The sequence below is a fragment of the Lynx canadensis genome, chromosome B2 (genome assembly GCF_007474595.2).
Source record: "Lynx canadensis isolate LIC74 chromosome B2, mLynCan4.pri.v2, whole genome shotgun sequence".
NCBI lineage: Eukaryota > Metazoa > Chordata > Mammalia > Carnivora > Felidae > Lynx > Lynx canadensis.
In genome coordinates this window covers 111,399,627-111,423,801 of record NC_044307.1, presented here as the reverse complement: position 1 = coordinate 111,423,801, position 24,175 = coordinate 111,399,627, and the positions used below count along the sequence as shown (strand labels likewise).

The window sequence follows — 24,175 nt, the reverse complement described above, 5'->3', positions numbered from 1 at the left end:
TTATAGAAGCAAACGAGTCAATGTATACAAAGCATTAGATGGAGTTTGACATGTAGTAACAACAGATGTGGATTATTCAATAAAATCAGAGCTCATATTACCATGGCAATATTAATATTGCTACTCACTCAACTGTTACATGCCTACCCTAGGCACTATCCTAGGTACTAGAGATATAAGGCAAAAGACATTCCTCCACTTTGAAACACCCACAGTCTTTTGAACTTTGTATCTTTTCATGGACTATGGTATTCCTCCACAAATTGACACAGAGGCAGAAAGTCTTCTTCCTACACCTCTAGCTAAATGCCCCCAAAGGAGGAAATATCTACAAGTCTTTGGTGAAGGAATGATTTTTTACCCTCTCAATCTAATGATAATATAAAACTGGGGGGAAAAATAGAGAAAAGGAGACAATTTTCTCCCATTCTTAACAGGGAACTGCCATTCCCTGACTTAGAGAAGATGAGACTCAAGTGAAATAACTTTCTTAGGCTCATTCTTCACAAGTTTTCAGATAACACCCTAAGAACTTCACATAATACAAAACCTACCCCAAACAAAGGATGTCTGAAATTCTAATCAATCCATGTCAGAAGCAAGAAACTCAGGGTTGGCAGGTCAATGTGCTGTGAGCCAAGTCGTCAGAGGACAGAATGGCCTAATTAATTGGAGAAGAAAATCAAGATCCAAAAAGACTTCAAAAGGTCGACAGACTGAGCCAAATCTAACAAGATGGTGTTAATCAATTAAAATTGTCTGCTTGGAGGAAAAAGCTAAACACAGAAAGAGAGAATTATGAGGATATGGATCTGTAAGTAAAGAGCCTTCTAGTGTTAGGGAGCTCAAGATGAGTCAGCAATGTGCTTTCGCTGCCTGAACCACAGCAATAGAGTCAAAAACAGAAATCAAAGGAAGCCACTGAGGGCAAAGCTAGGGTTCTGGAACCTAAATGCAAGTAGTGATAGCATCAGATGTCACCTATTCAATTCTGGACATGGCACCTAAAAGGGGCCACTGACAGCAGAGCACTCCATTCACTCCACTGGTACCCAGTGAATACCCTCTCTTTGTGCCAGGCCCTACTTCAGGCACTGGCAATTCAGAGAACAGGACAGACAAAGCCACTGAAGTCTTCATGAAGCTTAAATTTAGGGAGAGGAAATAGAATTAAATAAAATCAGTGATTTGACAGACAAAAAAATAAGGGAAGTGACTGATAAGTAGTGACCAGAATGAGGAGGATGTAGAGTTGATTAAGACCAAGTGGTTGAGGGGCGCCTGGGTGGCTCATTCAGTTAAGAGCCTTGTTAGAGTCTCTGTGAATATGGAACAAAACTGTGCTGACATTACCTTGTATGACTTTATCTTTGACTTAACTCTCTTAGACATCTAATGATGGAGGCATAAAAGGATTTAAAATCCCACCAAATATATATTCCCCAAAAGTATAAAACCTGGAGTTAACTGGGGGCACCCTCACACTGGCTCCAGCCCACTTCCCAGCCACCTCCAGCATACCTCTTCATGGACTTGGGAGAGAGTTCCTTTTCCACCTCTTTTACAGGCATACTGTAGGAGTCCACATTGTATTCACTGTCATCATCGTACTCGTGATCTAGCAGTGTTCTTGCCCACGTTCCCATATCATAAGGGGGCAGCATTCCTCCAAACTCAGAAGGCAGGATCTCAGGATGAATTAGTTGGTGTAGACTGTTCAGGTTGTTACCATGCAAAAATATCTACAAATGCAACAAGGGTGAGGGGAAACACACACAGGAGAATAAATACAATCCAAAGGCTAGGAGCAGGGAGTGAGGCTAGGAAAAGCAAAAATAAGAGTTTTCCATGTCTGTTAAAATATTTAAGTCCTTCATCCACTCTGTAAAACAGACAGGGATGGTATAGTTATACTAATATTTCATATAAAAATCCTGAGGCATAGGAATTTTAAGTAGTTTCTAGAAAGTCAGAGGGTGGTTGGGTTAAAGAGCTGGAACCCAAAATTTATAGTTTGAGGTCATGAGTAGAATCCAATGTGCATATTGATCTGTACATCATCCTGATGTTAGTTGTGCAAAGCTAATGGTGTGCATAATGAATGCTGTTAAAATAGACCATTCTCATAAGGGACTCATCAACTGTAGAGCCCATCCAAGTTATTAAGCCCAAAAGCTGTTACTACTTTGGCTTTTTCTTTATCATCAATAAAAATAAGAACACTGTAACCACTAAATTACTGCTTTGTAATGCAAAGTGTGTAATGTAAATAAAAGTAGATTAGCATCATCATAATGAAAGGTTGAGTGAAGGTTCACATCCCAAAGGACTTAAGTTCTATAATGTTGCCAGCATCTTCTCTACTAGTGGTTTCTATATTTATTGTTCAAAGAAAAATAAAATAATGGAGTGAAAATGTAAAGATTATGTACACATTAATTATTGGTATTACTGTCTACATCTAGCTTTTTTTTTAACTGGAAAATTATTCAAGCCACAGATGCAAAATTTATTCCTCCATGAATTACTACCTCTTTCCTCTTCTTTCATTTCAATCTCAAAACTATAGATTGGTCTTCTCTGAAAAAGCATTGTTGTCATCTCAAATAATTTGTAGAACATTTGTTTAAGGATTATAGTTTATAAGTAACTTAGAAATAGTCACTTATAGTTTAAAAGTGAGTCATATTTCAGGTTCATGATGAACAAACAGGCTAATATATTTATCTTCGCTGTCTGTATTTTTAAAGTCCACTAAAGTAAATATATGGGAAAACAAAGAAAAACTAGTCTACAGTATTCAAACAAAATGATAGGGATGTGAATGATCAATCAACAAGTAATTTCAACAGATTATGGACCAGTAAAAGCAGGTGAGAGAGGGTCCCTGGCCAAAATAGGCAGAGGAAATGGCTGCCTGAAATACTTGATGTGGGGCCAACAGAGGGAGAAGATGCCATCTGCTGCCAAGTACATCAGGCCAATTGCAAACTTCACACACTTCCACTCCTCTTTGCAGAGCACAACAGTCCCCCTACCTACCCCCACCACACACATACACACACACACTCTTAGGTTCTTCTTAGGAGAAATTAAAATAATTGAGGCCGGTGGTAAGTTGAGTTCTGGCACCTGAAACTCTTATTTTATTAGTTATACAATCTTATTTCATTAGATGTGTTTCTTCACGTAACAAACCTCCTTTCAAGTCACGCATGAGTTATCATCATAAATCCTTAGGGAGGTAAATGTAATCCTAGCACACTACTTCCTCTCTCTTTGCTAGCATTCTGCTACCTCCTCCCTCAACATCATTTTCAGCTTTGGCCTTGCTTCCTCTTTCACTGAAAAAATAGGGCAACCAGATGAGACCCACCCACCAGCATCTGTGTCCATATGCTGTGCCTCCGCTTCTAGTACAATGGAAAGATAAACTCTACAAAGGCCAACCTCTCCACCTGTGCACTAGAATCCATCTTCTCTCCTCTACTCAGTTATACTGCTCAAGCAGTTCTTTCCAGTCTCTCTCACATCATCGCACTTCCTCCGTCTGGTGGATCTTTCCCATTAGAGAACAAACCTGCCAACTCTTCTCTTTCCATTCCCTCTCAAAAAGACACACAAAACCTCTCACGGCCAGATTTCTACTTCCAGTTATTCTTCTATTTCTCTCCTTCTCTTTATAACAAAACTCATCAAAGGAGTTGTTTATATTCACTGTCCAAATACTCTAGTCCCATTTTTCCTGAATCCGGTCCAAACAGGCTTTGCCTCCCACGATAACATGGAGATAGTTCTTGTCAGGCTCTTTCTCATTGCTAAATTCAGTGTCCGATTCTCAGCCTTTGTTTTTCTTGAACTCTCAACAGCACTGGATATAAATGACTCTCCTCATTGAAACATTCCCAGCATCTCACGATTTTCTCCTACTTTGACAGATGCTTCTTTTCGGTCTCTTTTGCTGATTATTCCTCATCATCCCAACATCTTAATGTCACAGAGTTCCAGGCTTCAGTTCTTGGATTTGTTCTCTTCTCTAAGTGTACTTACTTCTTGGTGACCTCATTCAGTCCAGTGGACCTAAATGTTGTCCATACACTGAAATATTTATATATCAAATCCAGACCTCTCCTTTGAAATTTATATCACTATTTCTACTCTCTACTTAACATTTCCACTTAAAAGTTCGATGGGCACCTCAAACTTAATATGTCCAAAACTGAACTCACAACTTTCTTCTCAAAATCAGCTCCTCCTTGTTTTCAATGTCAGTTAGTGGTATGACTGCTTCTAATTTCTCAGGCTAACTAACACCTTCAACCCATCCTTAATTCCTCTCTAAATTGTCAGTAAATCCTTTTGGTTCTTTCTTCAAAATATATCATGAATCTGAACATCTGACCAACTCCACCTCTACAATCCTAAATGAAGCTATCATCATCCTTCAAACTGTATTACTGCACTAACCTTCTAATTGTTCTCCCCACTGCCACTCTGGCCACCTGTGCTCTATTCTTAACACAGTGGCCAGAATGACCATGTCAGATCATGTTATTCCACTCACAATTCCCCATTAGCTTCTCCTTTCTCAAGGAGTAAATCCTGTAAGGTCCTCCATAAACCTCTTCTTTGAACACACCTACCCCTTTACTTCCTGATAAAGCATACCATGCATGCATTTGTCCCAGGACATTTGCAATGGATGTTCTGTCTGAGGATTTTTGCCTTTAGATATTCCTATGGCTTATTCTCCCATCTCCTGCAAGCCTTTTCTTGCAAGTCTCCTTTCAGGAAGACCTCCTCTGGTGAGCCTTTTTAATATCATAACCCTGCCTAACCTGGAAAGTTCTGTCCATTTTCCCTACATCATGTTTCTTTATATCATTTCTCACCATCTAGCATATTATATAGTTTACTTAGTTTTACTGTGCATTTACTGTTTTGACAATTCATAAAATACTGTCATGTCTCCAAACCCAAGGTTTCTTGAAAAATATATACTATATGAAGATTCCAGAACTCTTAAATGTGAATGCACCTCTGGGATGGGCAAAAGGATGCATTGCAATAATCCAACTATTTAATTTTTGCTTTAGATTTTTCTTTGTTTTAACTAGTTGTTGATAGCGGCATGATTTATTTAAGTTTTGCTATTTTTTTTCTCCTTATATTTTTCTCTTCCACCATTTCATTCAGGAAGTCTTGTCTTTGTGGGCTCCCTAGCCTCAGTGTACCTTACAATTCTATGAATTAGCCTAAATAATGCTTCTATTTTATTTCCCTAAACCATGCCATTAAAGAGATTATGGCAAGTGACCTGAGTGGAAGGAAGGAAAATGAAATACATTTGGGAATTAGCAAGGAATAGCAGAGTCCACCATATGGAGGAACAGGTGGAAATCTGCACCCATCAGTAGGGAAAGCTATATCCTGTCATCTCTTGGTGAATGGCAAGACCACAGCCCTAGAATAGCTGAAGGGTGCATGAGAGTTGAAGCCTAGCCATTGGTTTCTAGCTTAATTACAGATAACTTGGGAGCAGAAGGAAACCTTTATTCAAGGAACTAGTACTGGCTTCAACAATGAAAATGTCAAGTGGCCATAATGGATGGGAAGTTTGGTTCTGCATGAAAGACTCCATATATCAACGAGATTTTGGGAAGAAGGGACCCTTCTACCACTTCAGGTTCATATGCCTATCCGTCCAGCATGTTGGAGACTCAAAGTCAGATTTCGTTTAATGAAAATAAATAAATAAATAAATAAATAAACAGATAATCAGGTGTTTCCTTTTTGTGACAAAAGATTCACAATTATTCCTTAAGTTTTCTTTTACCAGTTTTTCACAGCATAGATTTATAACATCTGAGGAAGTGTTTGAGTAATGTGGTGATGCTGAATGCATCACTTGGAATACCTGTAAAGAAATATAATTGCTTTGTACATTACATTAATTATTTAAGTAAAAATTAAAAGTGTTTTAACCTATAACTATTTATAAGTCATATGGTTTTAATTAAAATGGTAAAGCTCAGATACCTCACTTCCATCTGGAATAATGCTACCAAAGAATTTTTCTAGGCATTGTCAAAACTGTTCAGTTCACTCAAATAACCGCAAACCTGGAACTTTCCTCATTTTTTAGACTTGATCCTCTTTAGTCTTTTTCAACAGAGCAGAACATTGTGCTCAGAACAAGTCACCCCTGTACTCGTAGTCTTTCAAAGTATTTCTCATTTCACTCTGACTGAAAGCCCAGACCCTTGCAATGGAATACAAAGCCCCATGTGATCTGCCACGCCATACCCCCTTCTATCCCATCCTCTACTACCCTCCTCAGCGGCTCATTCTGCTCCAGCTTTCTGAGCCTCCTTGCTTTTGCTAAGTGTATATACCAGGCATGTTTCTACCTAAGGGCCTTTGTCTTTGCCATGCCCTCTGTCTGGCACTGTCTTTCCCATAAATCCACATATTCAGCTCTACTACCTCCTAGCTGTGATTTAGAGCAATTTGCTTAACCTTCTGTAACTCATTTTCCCATCTATAGAGGGAGAAAAATAACAATGCTTCCCCTTGAGCCATTGTTGTAAGGATTAAATGAGTTAACATATGTAAAGTACTTAGAACAGCATGTGGCATAGAGTGAATACTACAGAAGCATTCACTAGTATAATGCGTACTAAAAGCCCCAGCAGGTGTTTTGGATCACCTGATCATCTCTTCATAAAACAAAGTTTGAAAGTGTTACTTGTGAAGCACATCAATACATTTTTCTGAATTCTAACACATTTTTCTTAATTCTTAAATCTAATACATTTTTCTTAATTCTAGTAAATTAATTTGACTCTCACTGGTAGAAACTATTCCTGATATAAATTATAATTGTTTACAGAATTCTTCCTCCTAAACTACTGAAACATTTTCAACAAACTCATATCCAGAAGACCTTCTGCTCACTAATGTTTGATACAAACACATACTGAACAATTACTTCCCTTTTATGCTCACAAGGAGGCTTCTACAACATGGCATGGAAATACCTGAAGTGCCTTCTCATTCATTGGGAAACATGGAAAATTGCCTTCAATAAAGATTTAGAAGTAAAGTATACTTTACTTTGGAACTAATTGTTTGAAAATTGGTCACAGCACGGTGGTAAAAATAGCTCTAAATCTGGAGATGTCTGGATTCCTATACGAGCTTTATAGCTGTGGAACTGAGTAAGCAAGTTACTCCATCTTAAGACTTACTTTCCTTAGCACCAAGATAGGAGATACTGCTTACTAAATTTACACTTCAGAAACTTTTGGAGGCTAAAATGAAATAATGTGTGTTAAAACACATTTTAAAGTCTGTATTATTAATAATAATGAGAAATGCATTCAGCATTTATCACGTACCATACACTGTGCTAAACGCTTTATATAAATCATCTTATTTGCAGAAAAAAATGATTATTTTGTTGCATGTATTTTGAATATCCTCATTGTTAAATGAAACCAAGCCTTAGAACTCAAGTAACTTGCAATCTAAACAAATATTAATATTTTTAAACATCAGCATTCTTTCTGAAATGTGTGATCGATCATGATGATCACCACAAAATTATATTAGATTTCACAAAATTCACTATATTCAATATGATACACATTGTGAAATAACTAGCATTCATATATCCACTAATAAAATGATAACTTTTCTCTAGATCTTACTTGAAATTAGGTGTACTAATAACAATCTAGTAACATGGCATAATTTTTTTTTTTTACTTTAAACTGGGGCTTTATCATGAATGTACTGACATGTTCTCCCAATTTGTGGGAAAATAGACAAGCAGGCTTGCGAGCTTTTGAATATTTCTTTTATATGGTCTTTAAGAATTTTTAAATATCTTGTATGTTGAATATTTATATGCAATATAGAGGTACATTTACCACACCCGATATTATATACACATTATGCATCATAATTCATTGAATGTGGGAGGAGAAAAAAGTATAAAAACAAAGAAACAAACAAATACCCTTTTCCGAGTCTTCTCCTTTAGGAAAGGCCGGATCACGGTATACAGGGCATGGATATACCATGGCTGATTGACAAAATGAATTCCTCCAAATCGTGCTGGGAAACTATCCTAGAGTAACACGAAGCGGGGAGAAAAATCAAAACATGCTTTAATATATTGAGAAGGCTTAAGGAAATCATATGGTATATAAATTTGTTATTCCACACACTTAAATGAGATTATTTGTATAGTTAAGATGAATAACAAAGACCCTTACCATATTAAACATTATAATGTTCATACCGAAAGTGAAGCAATATGTAATAAAGCAAATCCTTCTCAAGAACAGTTAATTAGTAACTTCAGCGCTTTTAAGAGTGCCATATTTTAAGCCTACAAACTGTTAACAGTCATTATAGGCCAAGAAGAAGAAATAAACACTTTTATTTATTTGTCAAATACTGAATCTAGTTAGATAAGTGTTGTATTTAAATCATTTATATTTAGGGGCGCCTGGGTGGCGCAGTCGGTTAAGCGTCCGACTTCAGCCAGGTCACGATCTCGCGGTCCGGGAGTTCGAGCCCCGCATCAGGCTCTGGGCTGATGGCTCAGAGCCTGGAGCCTGTTTCCGATTCTGTGTCTCCCTCTCTCTCTGCCCCTCCCCTGTTCATGCTTTGTCTCTCTCTGTCCCCCAAAAAAACAAACGTTGAAAAAAAATTTTTTAAAATAAAAAAAAAATAAATCATTTATATTTATATTAAAGTGTACCTAATTTAAAATATTTTATTAAGTTCACTGTAGTCAACAACAATGTGAGCACCATCATATTTCAAAACTCACTTTATCTTATTTTGTCAACTTCATTATAAACATTCTCCTTCCCTTATCTCAGCCATAAAAAAGGGGAAACAGACTTACGCAAAATAAAACCTTAGCGTTGTAGTGTAAGAAATTTGGGGTTGTATTTTGCTAGGTTAAATTAAGTCAAACCCTTTGAGCTCACCCCCAGGATGGAAAACGGGCCTGTCAGAAAGCCACCCTCCTCTTCAACAAGAACTCACTTGTGTAAGGTTCGAATCTGAAGTGACGTAGAGAGGTAGAGAGGGCTTTTCTTCCTATCTGTAACTAAATAGGTGCATCCCATTCACTCTATAATATGAAGGGAATCCTTCAGCTGAATGAATTACAACATCTCACAGTGCACTTGAGGAAGCCACATAAATGGACTGATTCTTGCTACTAGTTGAAAAATTCCACACTGAACTGACTACAAAAGTCTTCTTTAAAAAAAAAAAAAGGGCTATACCACTAGAAGTCTCTCTCTCTCAAGGAGTATCATGATAATTAGCATTCTTCTGGATTCTATTTAGAGCATGAATGGGAACAGATGAAAAGTAAAGGAACTGAAATAATCAGATGCATTTTTTTAATTTAATATTTTCTTAAACAAGATTGTCTAGTCAAAAACACACATGGCATAACCCCATTAAATATTTAGTTTTGGGGGGACACTTTGGAACATTAATAATTAATTCGTGGTTTTGCATATTGATTTTCAGAGCGAATAAGCATTTTTTTTTTGCCAAGCGATATCTATCTCTGAGACTAACACATTATAAAAAGACAACAGTACTGGCTGCCTAGGTGGCTCAGTCAGCTAAGCATCCAACTCTTTATCTCGGCTCAGATCATGATCTCATAGTTTGTGAGTCTGAGCCCCACATCGGGCTCTGCACTGACTGTGTGGAGCCTGTTGGGATTCTCTCTCTCTCCCTCTCTCTCTCTCTTTCTGCCCCTCCTCTACTTCCTTTCTATCTCTCAAAATAAATAAAAATAAACTTAAAAAATAAAAAGAGAACAGTACTAGATAAATAAATAAATAAGAATAACTAAAGATAAAATTTGTCTCCTTTAATGCCAGTGTCTTACTTCTTTATAAATATATAGTTTTCATTTATCAAGAAGTTATTACAATAATAGAAATGAATCAGATAGAATACATAGTATGTTTTTAAGTTATGACATTTTTATACATAAAAAGAAAATAATGTATATACAATAAAGAAAATGCTAAGATAAACACCCATGTGCCCTCCACTCACCTTAAGAAATAGAAACATGGGTTAATAACCTTAAAGTTTATTGTATTCCTATTCTTTGATCTTCTACATTTTAAAATTTATATTGTAATTCTTTTGCTTATATTTTTATTTTATAAACATTATAAATATATAAATATAATATTTACTTGTTCTATAGTTTATATCTTATATATTTATTTATTTTTATATATATAGTTTTTGCTGCTGTATATATATATTTTAGGGATATTGTGTTTATATATATGTATGTATATATATATGTGTGTATATATATATATATAGAGAGAGAGAGAGAGAGAGTTAAGTTTTCTAACTACTTAAACTTTATCAAAATGTCAGTGAATATATTTTTCTGTTGTCACATAACATTGTTTTTAAGGTTTCCTGTATTTGAGTTTTCTACATGCATAGGTATAGTTCATGGTCACTATTGTATAGTATACCATTGTATGATACCTCACAATTTATTTTGTATTGTCAATGCATGGTGTTTTCCAAATATTTTGTCTGTTTTGCCATTACCAGTACAGCTGCTCTGCAGACTTCATTCTTGGACATGTCTCTTGGGCATGTTCAAGTGTATATGTGGGGTATATATCTGAACTGTTAACACTGAGTCATAGAGTGTAGAGACTTCAGCTTTACACAACTGGTAACAGCAAGTATATCAATTTATACCCCTCCTTCCCCCAGCAATGAGGAAAGTTCCAGCTCTTACCCATACCACACTTGGTACTGTCAATCTGTTGAATTTTGCCAATTTATTGGGTATAAAATAGATTTTCATGTAACTTTAATTCCCTAGTTACTTGGTCTTTGCTTATTTTAATTCCATCATTAATAACATTATTTAGTAACATAACCATTTAATTAATACATACTTATTTGTTTTATAGTCCTTGAGCACGTGAATTTGCTTACTGTCTCTACTGATCTTGCTTACAGTATCTTGTTTATGGTGAACTTATATTTGGCTAATATTAGCCATTGGGAATCCTGAAGGAGCTGGCTTGAGGATGCTTTTCCCCAGATGAGATCTGTATCAGCTCCTACTCAGTGCCATCAACCTAGTTCGGCTTTAATTTAATTTCCCATCTTGGGGTTTCTGATTGTACAGTGTATATTCAAACCTCAGCCTCATGAGATAATTATGGCCTCAGACTATCACAGAAGATAATTACCATTATTATTAATACCAATATTATCATTATTATTATTTTCCCCACCTGCTTACGGGAAGGCAGAGAGGTTTACCTAAAGGTTCCTAGCCAGAAGTGATTTCCTAGCACAAACCTTCCCTAAGGGTGCCACACCTGGAGGAATGCAAAATCTCACATCTAGTCCCCCATTTACCCTCAACTAGTGCAAATCTAGTCTCTGCTTCTGCCCACCCCACACCTTAGGCAATCATTACACTAAATCTGTAGGCTCCTGCAGCCAACATTTGCCTCCAGAACCACCCAAGCTTCACTTATTCCCTGGGTTTTTTTGTTTGTTTTGCTTTGTTTTTTCAGTAGACTTTGTGTTCTTGCCTCAGGGTCCAGAGGCAGGTGAGGGTAGGTGTGATTCTTTTTGCTGTGATTTACCTAACACCTTTGTGTTTCCTGGCAGGAAGATCTTCAAGAAATTTTAACCTACCGCATTACCTGAAGCAGAACTACTTGGAATGCTTTTAAAATACACTCTTGAATGAGCATTTAATCTCTAGAACAAAACTGAATAAACACCAGCTATCAAGTTTTATGCCAAGTGTTTAAGACAGTGATTTTTAGGGCGCCTGGGTGGCGCAGTCGGTTAAGCGTCCGACTTCAGCCAGGTCACGATCTCGCGGTCCGGGAGTTCGAGCCCCGCGTCGGGCTCTGGGCTGATGGCTCAGAGCCTGGAGCCTGTTTCCGATTCTGTGTCTCCCTCTCTCTCTGCCCCTCCCCCGTTCATGCTCTGTCTCTCTCTGTCCCAAAAAAAAAAAAAAGACAGTGATTTTTATTTAAAAAAAATTTTTTTTCAACGTTTATTTATTTTTGGGGGGACAGAGAGAGACAGAGCATGAATGGGGGAGGGGCAGAGAGGGAGGGGAGACACAGAATCGGAAACAGGCTCCAGGCTCTGAGCCATCAGCCCAGAGCCCGACGCGGGGCTCGAACTCCCGGACCGCGAGATCGTGACCTGGCTGAAGTCGGACGCTTAACCGACTGCGCCACCCAGGCGCCCCTAAGACAGTGATTTTTAAACAAAATCACACGGAGGCCATGCTGCTTCTATTGAAAAATGAATATGCACACATATACACAAAACTTAAGCATCAGTTCATTGGCATTCTTGACTGTATCTTTACATAAAGAATGACTTAATCAGTACCAAATCACATTTAAGACAGGGTGAAAGTGGAGAACACTGACTTTGCAATCAAATTAATCCAGGTTAAAATTCTGATTCAATGCCATCTCTCAGGCATCAAAGTCCAAACAAGGATGACATAATCCCTGATTCCTTCCTTCTCTTACTGTGATGCCCTTGTTTCCTTCCTCTCTCTCTTCTACCTGTGGTATTACAATTACACATACGTTATACCTTCTGTAGCTGTCCTCAGTCCTTGGATACTCTATTCCATTTTCTTTTCAGTGTTCTTTCTCTTTGCTTTTCAGTTTTGGAGGTTTCTATTGATATATTCCCAAACTCAGAGATCCTTTCTTTAGCCATGTCCAGTCTAACAGTAACTCCATCAAAGGCATTCTTCATTTGTTACAACATTTTTTGTCTCTAGATTTTTTTTTTTAGACTTTCCATTTCTCTGCTTATACTATCCGTCTGTTTTTGTATGTTGTCTACTTTATCTATTAGAGCAGTTTGCTCTGTCTCTTCAAGTTGTGTTTTTGGACTTTTTTTAGTATACTTTATAATTTTTTTCTTGATAGCCAGACATTATGTACCAGATAAAAGGAACTGCTGTAAATTGGCCTTCTGTAATGTGGTGGTGAGGTGTCATGGGAGGGAAATGTTCCACAGTCCTATGACTAGGCTTCAGTCTTTTAGTGAGTCTGTGCCTCTGGACTGTGAACTCCCAAGTGTTTCTCAGTTTTTGTTTTTTTGTTTTTTTTTTTTTTTTTTTTTTCTTTAGGTGGGACAGGTAGCCTAGAGTTGTGTATTTCCCTTCTGCCACCGGAAGGCTGGAGTGTGGTATCTCCCTACCCCTAGGTCAGTTAGGTTCTATTAATACCCTTGCAAATTATGCTCTGGTTAACTAGCTTCTCCTGAGGGCAAGCCCTGTTAGGAACAGAGGATGGCAATTGTGATGAGCACCAGGTGTTTTATGTAAGTGCTCAATCACTAAATTCCACACCTGAAACTAATAATACACTAAATGTTAACTAAATGGAATTTAAATGAAAACTTGGAGAAAAAGGCAGTAAAAATAACAGAGTGCTCTGGAATATTTCAAAGGTTTTCTTCTCCTTTCCCCCTGACATAAACACAAGGGGATTTTTCCCTAATATTTACTGTGAGAACCTGGTCCAGCTCCTAGAAGTAAATCTCACAAAAGCGTGGATGGCCCCCTATGACTGGGCCCCCTGGAATTTTTAACTCTCAAGTTCATTCCCAACGAGACTCCAGCAATTTGTCATTCAAATTTCATGAGGCTGGACACTGATTCTCACCATGGTTTGTTTCCTGTTAAGAGTCTCTGCTCCAGTAAGCCAAGACTCCAGTAAGCCAAGACTCCAGTAAGCCAAGACTCACCTGTCTGCCCATCCAGTCTTGTTGATAGTGGTGTTCCCTGATACCTCACCTCTCTTGTGAATCTAAGAAGAGTTGTTGATTTCTCAGTCTGTTCAGTTGTTTACTTGTTAAGACAAAGTGGCGACTTCCAAGCTTCTCACAAACAGAACTGGAAACCAGAAGTCTGATTCTCTCACTTCCAATCATGCCCGACGCCCTGCAGTATTTATATCTTCAGCTCTGTGTAGCTTCATATTTTCATATTCACCCTCATGACCACAATAAAAACCCAAACCCCACTGTGTCCACTCCCCTGTTTGGCACCATGTCACTTCCCTGCAGCCTCTTCATGTCTGTTTATGTTCAAGTGCAGTTTTATAGCATGTTGACTTTGTTCTCTCCCTCATGCCTGACATGGCCTTCCTCCCTCTTTGAATTGTCTTCTTGTGCTGATCTTTTAAGGCCTAGCTCATGCAACACTATCTCAAGGAAGCTCTTTTTGATCTTTTCTCTCATTTTTCCATGCCCTACTCTCTCCGTGAAAAGTCCATTCTCTGTCATCACGAGCACAGTGTCTAAGTACCTTAGCGTACTTGCCACCAGACCCTTAAATTTTCTCTTTATTTGTCTGCCTCCACTACTAAACTGTGAGCTCTGAGTGCGCGATTGTGTGTTGTATATGGTCTGTTGGTGCTTGGCCTGGCATCCATTTCCACCCACTTCATGCCCCACCCCATAGGGCAGGAGATGGAAGGCTAAAACAAAAGAACTTTACAACTGGGATTCTAAATAACAACGTTCTGTCATTCTGTCGATGAGAAGCCCTTCAGCAAGATTTAAAGAACCAGTCATTACATTTACATACAGAGGCCACCATTGCATTGTTGCTGCAGCGGCAGCTGTAAGCAAGCTCTAGAGGGGCAGCTGTTTATGGCAGTGTCTGAACACTACCTTCCACTTCCTAGGTGGCACTTTGGAGAGTGAGGGACCCCTGGGATGGGAGTAGTGAGAGGGTGGAGACAGCGGTTTCTTGACCTCTAGATCACATCTGCACGGCTGTGACCTCAAAACCAAGAAAGCGGACATAGTCTGCTAATGACATTGTCATCCCTCCCGTTCTTCCAATGAGGTTTTAAAGCGTGAACTCCCTGTATTTAAATCCATTTGTCTTTGAACTATCCAGAGAGATTTCTGTTTTGTGCATCGAACTCAGTTCCAGACTGTGTGTAATTCATCTTCACATTCCCAACATTTTGAAAACGTGTGTGTATGTGTGCATGGGTCTGTGTGTTTGTGTATATGTCCTATAGCAAAGCTAGGTGGATGTTTCTTGAAAAGAATAGATTCTGATATTATTTAAGTAAACTATTTAAGTAAACTGAGCCACAATTTCCTTATCTGCAAAATGAAACATTTAATAGGACTGCTAACAGCCAACCATAGCTGTTAGCCATTAAACACACCTCCTAAGTACTGGGTTACCATATTAACAATCTATTTTTTTACTCTACACATATAGAAATGACTATGGAGGCAATTTTATAATGTGGTTTAATTCTATAATGTAGTTATTTGGCCCTAAAACACTGCATAGTACAAAATAATAATCAAAATAACAATATACAGCATGCTGATCATTGACTCTGCTGGCCACAGTGTTATTCACGGGAGACAATGAAATAAGAAGTACATTGCAATTAGTGAGAGTGCAGTCAAGATAGGTGGAAGAAAGTTAACAGAATTTCTACCTTCTGAAAGCTTTTGGCAATTCACCTGCTTCCATTCATTTTCCTTTTGAGTGGTAAACTTTGTTGTGCTGGTTGCACAGATTATCTTGCCTGAATGCTTGAGTTAATGGAAACTTGGCCCACCAAAGCTCCAGTGGAATTCAACATTTCTCCAAGCCTCTGTTGACCATATGCTCAAGTAAATCTTTCTTTGGGAGAAGATAGATTTGGAAGTACTCCCTTCATGCAATATGTGAGTTTCCTTAAAAGTTGATTGCTATTGCAAACAATTACAAAATGATATCAATCAAAGCAAAACCTCTACCTTCTCCTCATTGGCATATAAACAATATACACATTATAGATATTGGCACTATGGGCACTATATAGAGAGGTAAATATATGTATATGTATCAAATATACATAAGTAAGTTATTCACATATTTCTAGCAAAAATATGTATGCCTTACATGTCTAGCTATTCAAGAAGAAAAATTAGAAAATGAACCATTAATATATTATTCAATTTTTTAATTGATTCTTATGAAATAAAAAAATTACATGTTAGGATAATACTATTACAAGTAAATTGTTAGATCTGAAAACACATAAATCAAAATAATGTCTGGTGTAATCGCAGTACAGTTTGTAGTCATAAACATGAACAAAATGAACTCTTCCATGAGAATTAAATCCACAACTTTGGTCTTGTTTCACAAGATTGTCTAAGGTTCCTAAAACAATCAAGTGTGTTAAGAAGTATCCTCAGTGTGAGCATAGGCAAAAATTGTATGTGTAACTCACTCATTCAAAACCAAGTTCATTAGCCTTTTTTAAAAAATACAACTTATTATCAAATTGGCTAACATACAGTGTGTGCAGTGTGCTCTTGGTTTTGGGGGTAGATTCCCATGGTTCATCACTTACATACAACACCCAATGCTCATCCCAACAAGTTCCCTCCTCAAGGTCCATCACCCATTTTCTCTTCTCACCCACTCCCCCATCAACCCTTGTTAGCCTTTTTTCAATGCTTGTTTTTCTTTTCTACCTTTACAGTACTTTTTTGAAGCACATAATTTCAACTATTATGTGCACTATAGAAATTACTCTTCTAATTCCATAACTCTCTCTCTAAAATTATACTGAGATTAAAAATATTGCACTATTCTGTTAATGTTTTTAGTATAATTAGAGAACATGATTATTGTAGAAATTCTGAACATCAAATAATGTGTAATTTTTTTTAAAAAGCTACTCATAACTTTACCAACCAGAGACAAAAGCAATATTTAAGCATTTTGGTCTGTGCTTCTAATTTTTTTTAGTTAAGCTTTATATAGATGACATGAAATTCTATCTAAAAGCCTGGAATTATGAGAATAATTATGAGAATAATTTTTACAATGCCTCATAGGAATACTATATATATGTATACTATGTATATATATATAGTCTTTAAAAATATATATATATACAATATACATACAGTATATATCAATATACAGTATATATACTATATATTATATATATATATATTATACACTCTCTAAAAGTGTGCCCAGGTATAGAAAGAAGAAGGTGGCTATTATAGCAGATGGTACTACTAGTTCCTTAGATCTTATCAATATTTCCTTCAGATATATTTAAACTTATTAAGATTGGTCTGCTTTACAAAGAAGTGTTAGGAAGAGGAGAAATTGGGGAAGGCATCCCTCAGGCAGAAAGATCTAAACGGCAGCCCAGAACATTGAAGAGAATGGAATGAAACTACAAGAGTGACTAGTGAAAGGTTGCCATTGTGAGACTACAGATCTAACATTCTGGATGGTTTTAGGAAAGGCTCAATTAAGAGTTCTGTTAATAGAGAATTCAGAAAATTTTATTAAAAAGTTTTCTCAGCCAATCTAGTAAAGAAAATCAAGACATTGCCAAAAAAAAGAAGGAGAAGGAGAAAACTTTGAAGTGTCTTGATGTGCTAACCACACCATATTTTCCCAAATATGTCTTTTGAGGGTATTCTTTCTAGCTGGTATAATAGCATTTGTATACTTATATCTACCTTTTTGAATGAATGTTGTATAAGCTATTTGTATACACACTCTACCTATCTTGTAAAAGGTTAAGATTCCTGAAGAAAGTCACATTTGCCCTACTTCCAAAGCCTTGCTTCCATTCCCCACCTCTAGTATTCTGTTCAGTGTCTGAAACTAAAGAGAATGGAGCTACCTCTATAATCTTATATTTTTAGTCTCATCAATACTAGACAGGCAAACCTAGGCAAGTCATTCCATTGCTTTCATGAGGTAAACAAGGATTTTTACCAAAATATGCTAACTAGCATATTTTGCCAAATTGAAAGAAAATAATCAGGAAACTATTTAATGACCAGCTAATTGGAATGTCTTTTTCTATGCCTGCTTCATAACTGGTAATGAGCCATGTGTAAATGGATGCAAATAACAGATTGAAAACAAAGGCTCTTGACCAGGTACAGAGAGATAGCAGTTTAAACTGAGGGGTACAAATACAGAAGGATGCTTCACCTCCAATCTCTTAACTTCTAAATGCCCATTAAAACCTCATGTTGCCCAGGTAGCCAGACAATAAAGGAGATGGGTTAGATACAAAGTATTGTGTAAGAAACAAAATTTCACCCAGATAGGTATTGCTCTGACATGTAGGGAAACAATAATTATTAACATTTTCTATAGTTTACTTAACACTTAAAAGGGAAAAAAATAAATAAATGGTTAAAAAATGAATAGTCAATTCTTGATAGAGGAAACAATCAGCCTTCAAAGATATATCACATTGTATTTCAAAACAAGCACTTAGAAAGCCTTTCTATTTGATGAGCAATCTCTGAAACAAAATGCACATAAGTTACATGCTTAAATTCTAATGATTTCTCAGCAAATAGTGTCTTAATTTTAATAAGTGTTTTAAGAAACATGGATTAACTGTGATGGAACATTTAAAAAAGTAATTAATAGTATACATTAACTTTTCATTAATGGTATTTTTATAATTAAATTTTTTTAAGATATGAGGGGCACCTGGGTGGCTCAGTCAGTTGAGCATCTGACTTCAGCAGGGTTCATGATCTCACAGTTCATGGGTTCAAGCCCTATGTCAGGCTCTCTGACTGTCAGTGCAGAGCCCGCTTCAGATGCTCTCTCCCCTCTTTCTGCCCCTCCCCCCCCAAATAAATAAGTTTTTAAAAAGATTTAAAATTTTATGAGGCACCTGGGTGGCTCAGTCGGTTGAGTGTCTGACTTCGGCTCAGGTCATGATCTCACGGTTTGTGAGTTCGAGCTCCACATCGGGCTCTGTGCTGACAGCTCAGAGCCTGGAGCCTGCTTCTGCTTCTGTGTCTCCCTCTCTCTCTGCCCCTAACCCACTCGCATTCTGTCTCTGTCTCTCTCAAAAATAAACAAACATTAAAAAAAATTTTTTTTAATAAGTAAATAAAGTAAAATTTTTAAGATATGAGTATATTTTGAAATGATTTTGCCCTCCCAAATGGTAAAATCCTAATCTAAATATGCATTAAAACAAAGATACCTTCTTAGATTAAATTTTTTAATTTAAAAATAATGTCCCTATTTGCATTTGCATACTTTACATACATAATATCTGTTTGTTTTAAGACCTTTGGCAAAATGTCAGCTATTGTTTAAATTGTCTATCATGAATACAGATGTGTCAACATGTATATCTCTTAAGGGTGGTCTACAGAATATGCTCTCCCCAAAGGCAAATGCATATCATTTATGACATTTTTAATTAAAAAATAGCCATCTCCCCCTATATACATAAATATTTAGCTAATGAAGACTTCATGACACTGTGACTCCTAGTAATTCTCTTTTGCTCTGTCATTCTCCTTTTATAAAATCCAATTCCTATTATAGAGATGTGTTAGATATTCTCTTTTTCAGTTTTGTCTGAGGGTGTCCTCTGGTTTAATTTTTAAGTTAATTAGAAGGGCGCCTGGGTGGCTCAGTTGGTTGAGCGTCCGACTTTGCTCAGGTCATGATCTCACGGTCTGTGAGTTCAAGTCCCACGTCAGGCTCTGTGCTGACAGCTCAGAGCCTGGAGCCTGTTTCAGATTCTGTGTCTCCTCTCTCTCTGACCTTCCCCCATTCATGCTCTGTCTCTCTCTCTGTCAAAAATAAATAAACATTAAAAAAATTTAATTTTTAAGTTAATTAGAAGTGGTGCCCATGTACAATGATGCTGCCAGATATTCTCCTTTATAGGGTGCATAAAAGAAAGCATGAAGGGACTTACTGAAGGGCTATGTCTTCTCAACGCAAATTACTAGGAAACCTGCCATAGGATTCTAAGGTGTTAAATAATCATGGCTTTTAATTGTGAGTGGACATATGCTGTAGGAAGCTCAGGTCTCACGCCAACATTTTGAATGCAGAGGGATTGGATTGCATTGCTTTCATGATGCTACAATCAGCATCTATTGTTTGGACTGAGAGAGTCTTTTAACTTCCATTCAAGAGGACTAGGAGGAATCTGCTTGGGTCACTCAGAACACAGTGGTGGTCAAGGGCTACTCCAGTTTATAAAACTGCAAGCCTAGAGAAAAGCAAGGAGTTACACTTTCTTCATCCAAGATAGCACATGATTATCATCTGCTCAAAGTGAAAACAATGTAATCTTAATATAGACGATCATTTCTAAATTTTTACTTTTGTTTTAAAAATCTTAAATAACGGTAAATTTGGCTTGTTTAAATCTATAAGCAACCCCAATTCCTCTTCAACCAGTAAATTACCATTTATAAATAACAAATACAACAATCGCTTATAAATAACATTTAAATATATTGTAAATAACAATATAATAACTTGTTTTATCCTGATGCCACAGACAAAACACAATGTTATTCCTTTTTTTTCTTTTCCTGCTAGTTATGAACACATGTATTGAAGGAATCCATACACTCTTGGCTTCTAGGTTCCAATGATAAATCTACTTACCCACAAGATAAATGAGTCTCTGTCAGCAAAAGTATCCCTGCCACATATACAGAATTACTAAATAGAACAGAGAGACTATAATGGAGAGAAAGCCTCCTAGAGTACACTATGACTATATGGTCAGGACCTCTGAAATTCGTGGACTAGAACTGACCAATCTATCTCAAAATCTCAAGTATATTCTAGTTCTAGACAAATCATTATTTTGTTATTTTTTCCTGTGCCCACCATTAATCAGTTAATGCTGGCTAACGGGGCTTCAAACACAACCCTCCTCACCCTACAGGGGTCCCCGGGACACAAATTCTGGTGTATTCATTTAGATAAATCCCTACACCTAGATAAAATTCTTAAATTACACTGGTGACTCACTTTGCATGTGGAGAGGAACATCTGAGTCTTTTGGGTTTTCTTTTTTTCAGTAGGCTCCAAGTGGAGCCCAATGCAGGGCTTGAACTCACGACCCTGAGATTAAGAACTGAGCTGAGATCAAGAATCACATGCTTAACCAACTGAGCCACCCAGGTGCCCTGATCTGAGTCTTGACTAGGGTAAAATATAGGCAATTTAGTGGGATACTAGATAAAATATTCCTCCTTAAAAGAGTTCTTTATAGCCAAAACTATTTCTTAAAGTAAAACCAACAAGGAAAACTAATTGCAATACGTTTAGCCATCATGTAACTGAATGGGCAGGAAGATCTTTCTTTTGTGAACAAAATAAGTGTGGTATTCTGCCCAGCCACTTTTTCTGTCAGAGAAAGTTGATAACAGATTGAAGCAAATCACAGCTATTGAGCCTTAACATGGAGACACAAGGCTTATTTAAGTTTGTCGCTGCGGGTGTGTGCCTGGTATGTGCGGAAGTCAAGACAACCTGGAGAACATGACACCAGCCACTGTCACAACTCTTCACAATCCATGAAATACAAGTTTCAATCAAGTATAATAGCAGGAGAGAAACCAAAGTAAAAACTACCAATTTATAAAATTGTTACATCATCATGTTTCTAAGTCAGGTTCTTCTATTAAAAGTGAATGCATAGCAAGAGTAACAAATAATGGTGACATTTCTAATCAAAATAGAATATGTAGTCATTTTCTATGACCTGTATCTTGAGGCCTGTAGCTCCAATCTCTAAGTCAGCTGCAACAGGCCTTACTATCAATAATGGATTAGGTCTCTCACTTGACTTTTAAACTACTTTAGTAACACACATTCAGAAGTGCTGACATTCTCATATTCAAAATTGCCAAAGGGGAGTTAAGCTGCAGAACTTCAGCTAGAGGAATTGAGAAGAGCAAATTATAAAAAGAATTAGGCAGAAGTCCTTAAGTGGATATTTCAAGACACTCCTGCCTACATCAGGCATGTGCAACTAGACCAGATTGTTTTTAATGATGAAACTCAATCCTGCAAGGGTTTGGCAAGATGGGAGCCATCAGATTCTGTTGAGGGGATATAAATTGGTAAAACATTCCTGAAAGAAACCTCAAAATATACTTCTTTTGTTTCCTAATACCAGTATGAGAAACCAATTATAAGGAAATCATCATAAATTGGGGTAAAATTTTATGTACACCAATGTTTCATACATATTTTGTGGTGAGGAAATCACTAGAATCAATTTAAATTTATTTAAAAAGAAATATAAAAGAAAATATTTAGGAAAATATATCAAAATATTAACCTGGTTAATTCTGTGTAATTGAATAATAGATGACTTTTATTTTATGCTTTGTGTATTTTATACTTTTCAAATGTTCTAACTTGACCATGTACCATACACAAACACACACGCTTGTTAATATGTATAATAGTAAAAACATTATCTACTTTAAAAACATCAACACAAGGACAACAACATAGCCCTCTAAGCATCTATTAAATTTAGCAAATATGTACTGCACACTACTCAAGCTTGGGAAATGTAAGGGGAATGTGAATGAAGCAAAGTCCTAACTGAAGAAACTTATATAATACTGGTAAAGAGAGTAAGTAACATAAAGCAAGAAAAAATAATTTCCACAAAATGTGATTGGGTTTGAAGGAGAGAAACAATTCCATCCTGAAGAGAAAACTTGGAATGATGATGAAAATACTCTCCAAAGAGGTAGTACATGGAATAGATCATGGGGCATCAATGAGAATCTGGTACTTGTGGATGAGGCAATGGAGTGAGTGTAAGAATGTCCCAGGGAGAAGGAGCAGTAAAACCAGAGATGGGAAGACTGGGCCACTTTTAGAATATAGTTTTCAGGAATGTTTGTCAGGAGTTGAGGGTGAATGTGAGGAAATGGTGGCAGCGTGGCGAAGAAGATAGTTATGGGGTCTATTTGGACCGCCATCCAGGTTGTCTTGCCAAAGGGCTTGTAGTGGGCATTCTTGAGAAAAGAGTGGTATGTTACAGTTGTGCTGTAGGAACATTAGTTGAGTGGGGGTGTGTAGTCTGTTATGGAATTCTGACATTTTAATGTTTATGTTTTAGTGCAACCACTTTGATGTGGAGACATTCTTTCTCAGGTTAAAAATAAAAACCAGGTAGATGTTTAGTTTAATTATTTTTTAAAATGACCCAGTAATGTGTGACCCACCATCTACCATGTCTTCCATCATGGCCACCTACCACAGGGCAGCAGGGATGAGGTGGTGAGGGTTAGAGATGGACAGGGGTGGAGTTGGACTAGGGAACTGTTAGAGTTAAGGATGAAATAAGGGTTATGGGTGTCTCGGGTACATATTTCTTGAAATAGAAAATGGTGATTTGATGCTTTGACCTGCCCAGTTTGTTTGATGAAGTCTTGTGAAATGTCCTACTTTATTTGATTTCAAGAAGATGGAGACATGCAGTCAAATCTATTATCACTATACAGATAACTAGAGCTGAATCTGAGTCCTATCGTGGTGGTAAACCATAAAAGGAAAACACGTGACATATGTTAAGAAATGATTGGATACGGAGAACACCTGCCATAGAATGGCTGAAAACAGGTTGATACTTTTTAATCTTGCTTAGTTCACCGCTAATTGTACTAGAAACATATAACAAAAGGATCATAGTTAAGAGGAGGTCTGAAATGTTGAGCTCTCAGTGTTAGCAGGCCATATGTGTGAGATATCCCCAAGCTTGGATAGCTCACACTGAAATAAAGACATAGAGAAGCAGAAACAGAGAAAGAAATTGAGATTCACGAATACATTGAAAGGCTCCAGTATTCTGTGTACTATTAAAATAGTAAAAATACACATTTTTCCCCTAACTGAAGTCCCTGACCAATATCATGGAACTGGCTTGAGTAAGGGGTTGGAGAGAGGAGGTCACTGAAGCCAGAATGATGTTTTCCAATCATTTGCCAGAACGCTTTTAGCTCTACTACCGCCTTCCAAGACTGTGTGGTGTCCATATGGGTTGTGAGGCAGTGGATTATAAAGACAGCTTGAGAGAGTCTAAAGATGTTTCAGGCACGTGTCCTTCAGAGAAGCACACATGAAAAACAGCACGACTAGGGCTCATGATGTAGGCAATCCCCCATCCACCTGTCTGCTAATGAGGAATTCCCATTCAGTCTCTGAACATCTCCTGCAGGGCTGGGGATAATGAAGACGATGTCACAGTTTAGCTAATCT

The 24,175-nt window shown here is 37.2% G+C and overlaps 1 protein-coding gene across 1 annotated transcript in view; it reads right to left on the bottom strand.

Annotated features, from left to right (window-relative positions):
* CLVS2 (clavesin 2) overlaps nt 1-24,175 on the bottom strand; it is a 67,462-nt gene that overhangs the window by 6,337 nt on the left and 36,950 nt on the right. The window contains exons 4-5 of the mRNA XM_030316257.1: nt 8,024-8,134; nt 1,522-1,742 (exon numbers count right to left, since the gene is read on the bottom strand). Coding sequence (XP_030172117.1) covers nt 1,522-1,742; nt 8,024-8,134 — 332 coding nt within the window. The remainder of the gene's footprint in view (nt 1-1,521; nt 1,743-8,023; nt 8,135-24,175) is intronic.